The 6000-nt window shown below is 39.1% G+C and overlaps 1 protein-coding gene across 1 annotated transcript in view; it reads right to left on the bottom strand.

Annotated features, from left to right (window-relative positions):
- Window positions 1-3590: 3590 nt before the first annotated feature.
- Window positions 3591-6000, bottom strand: part of LOC131416362 (alpha-2-macroglobulin-like) — a 69525-nt gene continuing 67115 nt past the window's right edge. Inside the window, exon 36 of the mRNA XM_058558836.1 lies at window positions 3591-3787. Coding sequence (XP_058414819.1) covers window positions 3777-3787 — 11 coding nt within the window. The 3' untranslated portion in view covers window positions 3591-3776. The remainder of the gene's footprint in view (window positions 3788-6000) is intronic.

Raw genomic sequence — 6000 nt, 5'->3', positions numbered from 1 at the left:
GACATGTACAAAGAACTTTATTACACTTCTACAATAGGAAAAATCTGAAACAATTCACAAATCTGTCAATATCGAAATGATTAAATAAATTACCTCACCTTTTCCTTTCTTTTTATTTCCTGTAGACCAAACCTTTATAATGAGAGTGTTTTTATCTTTTACCTAACTAAACAGCAATAATAATAATTAAGACATAAAGAGACCCATCTGCACCCTCCAACCCAACTGTCAAGCTAGAATGTCAGTGAGGTGTTATTTGGGCTTGGCGGTGCTGTTGGAGTGTTCATGTGGACCTTGGGCTTCTGTAGAGAGCTCATCCCAGGGGGAGGGTTGTTTTGGTTCAGCTTCAGTGTGGATGGAAGCTTAGAGTGTGGTTGTACCGCCTCATTTGTGCACTGAATCACCCTACTTAGTGTACCTCCTTCTCCTTTCTCCCCTCATGCCTCCTTTTTAAAACGTACTCTCAAAAGTTGCATTTTTTTTTTTTTTTTTTTTTGTCCCCTAAGAACATGTCCTGCCTTCCTCCAAAAAGGCCGCATCTTTGGTCACATGGCTATAGGGTCAGTGACCTCACTGCACACATTCCAAATTTTGTAATGGAAGCCAAGACTGCTCGGAGGTTTTGGCCTACCTTAGCAGCAATGGCTCTTGTGGCCCTGGGCTGCTGTCACCAATTTGGTCTCAAAGTCACTCATATACATGACATCTCTCTGCAGATCCCATAGAATGTGCTGTGTAGATCCCTAGTAAGAGCTAGCAGAAAGTTCTTTGTTTTCCCCTTAGTTCTTCCTGTTTTTGGCTTAAAGAATTTTTCCTGACTGCAAGACTCTGCCTGACTTGTAACCAACTATTGGCATCTAAATGCTGCTGGCTATCACAGGTATAGAATGCTCACTTTCCTGAAACCTGTTAGTTACACTGGTTCCTTGTATAGCCATTTGTTGTATAGTTTTCCTTAGAAAATGCCTTGTCCTCACTTGAGAGCAGTGGGAACATAGTGGGAAGAGCACCAATGAGACAAACCTATATTCAAATACTTTTTCTACTAATTCCTGTGTGACATTAGGCAAAATGTTAACTTCTCTGAGCCTATGTTTATCCATACCACATACTCATTCTGTCTAAAATAGCCAACCTCCACATCCTCTGTGACATCCACTTGTTTAGTTCCTTCAAAGCTCTTGTCACAGTTTGATTCTCTTCTTTATGTGTTACTTCCTTAAAATTATTTACTGTGTTTTGAAGATGTGCATGTTCACAGTGTAAAATTCAAAACTTACAAAGGGATATATCAGTGGAAACAGAGTATCTGCTCTCACCTCTGATTGCCAGCCCACCCAGTTCCAATCTCTGGAGAAAAATGCTTTTACTTTTTGTGTTCTTTTCCAGATATAATCTATTCATATACAAAAATTTACATACACAAGCACACACACACAGACACAGACACATTTAACTCAAGTTGTAGCATAGTATAACACTGTTTGAACTTTACTTTTTCCCCCCAGTCAACAATATATTTTGAATCTTTCTCTGTTTATACACATTAGAACTCTCTCATTCTTTTTGATGGCTGGATAGAATTCTATTTGATGGATTTAACAGTTGACTTAGCTAGTCTCCTATTAATGGAAGCTTAGATCATTTCCTCTCTTTTGCCTTTACAAACAATGCTGCAATGACTATATTTCTTCAGGTGTAATTTTGTGTTTTTTGAGTACTTGTAGTCATGCCAAATTGCTCTACATAAATCTGTAGACTTACACTCCCTCCAGCCATGTATGAGAATTTCATTTCCTCTACTTCTTCACTGGTGCAGTTTTTCACCCAAAGTTTTGATCTTTGCTTATTAGAGAGGTAAAGAAATGGTTTCTCATTATGGTTTTAATTTGTATTTCTCTTATGAAGAATTATAGCGAGCATCTTTTCACATGCATGAGAGCCATTTCTATTTCCTTTTCTGTAAACTGACAGTTCATAGACTTTATCCTTTTTTAAAAGAGTTGGATGACTGATATTTTTCTGAATAATTCGTAAGAAAAAATTTCTTTATATACTAAATAAATTAGCCATTTGAGTGAGATACAATCTGAAAATATTTTGTCTTACTTTGTCATTTTTTCTCTTAACTTGTATATGATGGGATTTTTTTTTCCTAGTTAAAAATTCTGGATTTTACATATCAAATTTACCATCTTTTCTTCATTGAATTCTGGGTTTTATATCATTTGATATCCCTCATTCTCCATTCTAAGATTAAATTAGTTAAGGGAGAGTTGTAGACAATTGACCTCTAGTGAAAGGCATAATTATTGAAGCATCAGGAACTAACTGGAGATGGCATTGTTGTGGCAAGAAGGATAGAACATTGGTGCATCTGCCAGAGAAACATTTAAATGAGTGCAGTGATTACATTTATGAAGGCTCTTCCAGGAGGCTTTCAGAACCAACATATAGCACTACAGATATTTGCTGACAGATTCGAGGCCTCATCAAATATCCCTAGACTCAGAGACAGAGCCACATGTGGAAAACAGTGCTGAGAGACTAGGTCAGCCTGGGGATGCTCTTTAAAGATGCAAAATTCTGGATAGAAGCTTACCTATGAATAATCGATTTTTGTGAGAGTACAAAAACTTACCCAGTGGTGAGAGTACTAGAATCTTAGAGAGAGACGTTTTTTCTGTGGTCTCAAAATTTTGGCTGAAACCTCAAGCTGAGAGTAGTAGGTGATGAAAAGTCCTATATTACAAAGAAAGCCCCATAGGCCTTTCCAAACTGGTCTAGGAAGTTTAGCAACAGCGCACATAAAAAGATAAAAGACTGATTACAAAGGCAAAGTCTTTGAAGGAATTGGTGGATGAAGGAATTGCTGGGGTATTTCCCCTCCCACCTGCCAAGGCAAATGAAGGGTGAATCTAGAGGACATCTGGGAGAGGTTGGGCACTGCTTGCTGGAGGTGGGCACAGAGTCTTGCTCCCTGGCTCTTTGTTGCTCAGCTATGGAAACATGTAGATTTGGGGCTGACTGGAGAACAAGAGAGTGCTTGAAGAACCTGACCTAAGTCCCCTATTGTGGAGGGTGTAGAAAATTTGTCTGAATGTTGTTTAGGGAAGTCTGATGGTGGGAAGCTGGTAGAAATTGCCCCTAATGACAGGGTAAGGAAGGGTAGCTTCAGTGGATGGGAGCAGCAGTTTCACTATTTGTTGAGTGTGTATATGAGCTCCCTGAGCCCTGAGAGGAAGCAGAAGAAGGGAATGGAGTTTGAGTTATCTACAAAGGGCTTTATTTAAGAAGACTTCCTGTGAGGCAAGGGGACTCTAGAAGAAAGAAGTCATGTGGAATGTTTCACCATAAATTGAGAGTTAATATAAAGTTAAGAGGCCTTCCAGAGGGTATATCTTCTGTATCAGGCAATGATGCAGTGCAGAAATTCCTCAGGGGTATATCTATTGGTGTGTGGGATCTCCTAAAACCCACAGAAGCGTTCCATGAGAGAGAACTAGTATCTGGGTATTATATCATCTCTGTCAGGTTCAACAAGAGAAGAAGAACCAGGAGGAGATATATATTAAGAAATTTATTGTAAGGAATTGGCTTATGCAGTTGTGGAGCTGTCTAGGCCAGTCCAAAGTCCAGAGGGCAGGCTGTCAGGAAGGGCAGACTAGAACCCTCCAGCAGGGGCCGAAGCTGCCGTCCACGGGTGGACTTTCTTCCTCATCAAAGAAGCTTCAACTTTTAAGCCTCTCCTGAGGCTGGAGGGCTGTCTCACTTTGCTACTGCTGGTCTGTGGAAACAAGGATCAGAGCTTAGAGGAATGTAGGCAGAAATTCTGAATTGGTTATAAGAGTAACATTTTGATTTAGATTGGATTAAACTTTTCAGGTATCAATTTGTGTACACAGAAATTGAAGATTGACAAAATGGTCTTATTTGGTCTCTGCACATGTATAATTTTTTTTTAACATGAAAAATTTTTTTTTCCTATCACACTACCTTGTCCTCTGTTTCTTCTCTTTCCCTAGGTCATCACTTGAAGAACTGATGTGTTAATAGTCTCATTATTGGATTTAATTGCCCTCTTGTGGTCAAAGCCAATGATTGCAGTGGTAAAGACAGATGCTAAAGCACTCAGCCCAAGGCCATTTCAGGGGATACTGGTTTCTTTTTGCTTTGTTTTGTTTTTAATGGCCAACCAAGGGGAGAATCCACTCTATCCAATCACTAGAGGAAAGAACATTTTCTTACTACCTTAATTCTAGAAAAATTCATGCATTCTTTTTACCACTCAGATACAAACAGTTCATTTGTGGCCTATCCCCTTTGTCACTGTACATTTTCAAGATCGAGATCTAGGGCCATTTGATTAGCAAGATTGCCTGTGCCCTGTATTCAGGTCACTGCCCGTTATGGACAGTGAAGGAGTAATGATAGAATGGCAGTGAGTGAGTAAGACAGAAAAAACCTTCCGTAGCAAGGAAAGTGGGAATCAGTAGTAGGAGGCTCATTAGTGAAAAAAAGAACAAAAGAGGATAAAACAGAGATATATCATATTCTTAATAAAAGCACAGTATTTGGTTACAGGAAAGTAAACTTTCTGAAAAGTAGGAGAGAAAGGAGAAGTAGAGTAGAATCAAGTGCTAATCTTTTATCACTTCGGAATGGTCCACAATCACGTATATTTAATTTCAGTATATGGCAGAGAATCATCACAGAGTCACAGACACAGCCAGGTCCCTAGGCTTTCCCCCTAGGCTTTTCTCTTTATTCCTCAAAGAATAATATGTAATTTAATTTTCCCCACCCCATCTTGACAGACAAATGCCATGCTGTCCATTTTTCTGTTTAAGTGCCTTCCATGTTGTGTTATCTAAGTCAGGAAATCTTTCCTTAGAGTTCTGTAGGAAACACTAGATTGGAAATCAGAAGATTTTTCACTATTTGACTGTTTTGGATCTACAGAAATGATACTGTCATATGGTTCAACTTAAATATTTATTGTCCTGTCATTAAATAGCAATATATATTTGGAATGGCAGCTAGCTTTTCTGTTCTGTGCTTCCCTCCCATGCCCACCACTGGTATCCAGTATTCCTAAAACTTATTTTTATTTAGAGTGCAATTCTTCTGACTCACTTTCAGACTTCATGTTCTTATATACAATATTGTGGTCTGTGACATCATGTGGTGCTGGTGATGCAGCATTTCCTGAGTGCCTCACTGTTGTCTCTAGGGTTATTTGCCAAGCTGGCAACCTTTCTTCAGGTCTTCACGCTAACACTGTTTTGATCTTACCAGAAGTTGTCAATGGAGAGTTTCAAACAATAATCAGAATTCCAATTCCTTTTTCAAATGTTTATTAAATGATTCATTGACTGAGACATTGAGAAATTAAAGTCGTTCAATGGGAAGGTCAACGGGAAAACAGCCCAGTTCACGCGTGAAGAAGGAATGGTGACTACATCATGACATTGCCTACCTGACAGCAACTGTTTAAAATGCTGTGGCAGGCTGTATTTCCAAAGATGCCTGAATGTCTCTCATCAAACATACTCTTTAAAAACAGACAACTAAATGCCTTTATTGAGGTATAACTGATGTACCATAAACTGCACCTGTTTGAAGTGTACAATTCAGTGAGCCACATGCTCTTTTGCACTGTGTTCTTGTCACTCCCCCACCAAGAAGAGGAGTCTATTTTCTCTACTCTTGAATCTGGACTGAATGTTTGTTGCACTTATCCTTTCTTTGTCTCACCACCATTTACTGAGTTTGTGTGTGGGGCAGATATCTTGTCTCTTAAGTTCAAATGTCTTCAGGTTGAGAGGAACTCTACTTAAAGAGTAGTACCTAAAGAACTTCACCCCAAAACCCATTCACACCCAGTTTAGATGGTGAGATCCTAGACTTATCCATAATAAGACGAGACTTTTGGGGGAGAGACCAGGTGCATTTTGTATGTGGGAAAGACATGATTTTGTAGTTAAATGGCAGATTTAG

Source organism: Diceros bicornis, chromosome 17, assembly GCF_020826845.1.
Source record: "Diceros bicornis minor isolate mBicDic1 chromosome 17, mDicBic1.mat.cur, whole genome shotgun sequence".
Classification (NCBI taxonomy): domain Eukaryota; kingdom Metazoa; phylum Chordata; class Mammalia; order Perissodactyla; family Rhinocerotidae; genus Diceros; species Diceros bicornis.
The sequence above is the reverse complement of the archived record's forward strand: the minus strand, read 5'-3'. Positions and strand labels throughout refer to the sequence as shown.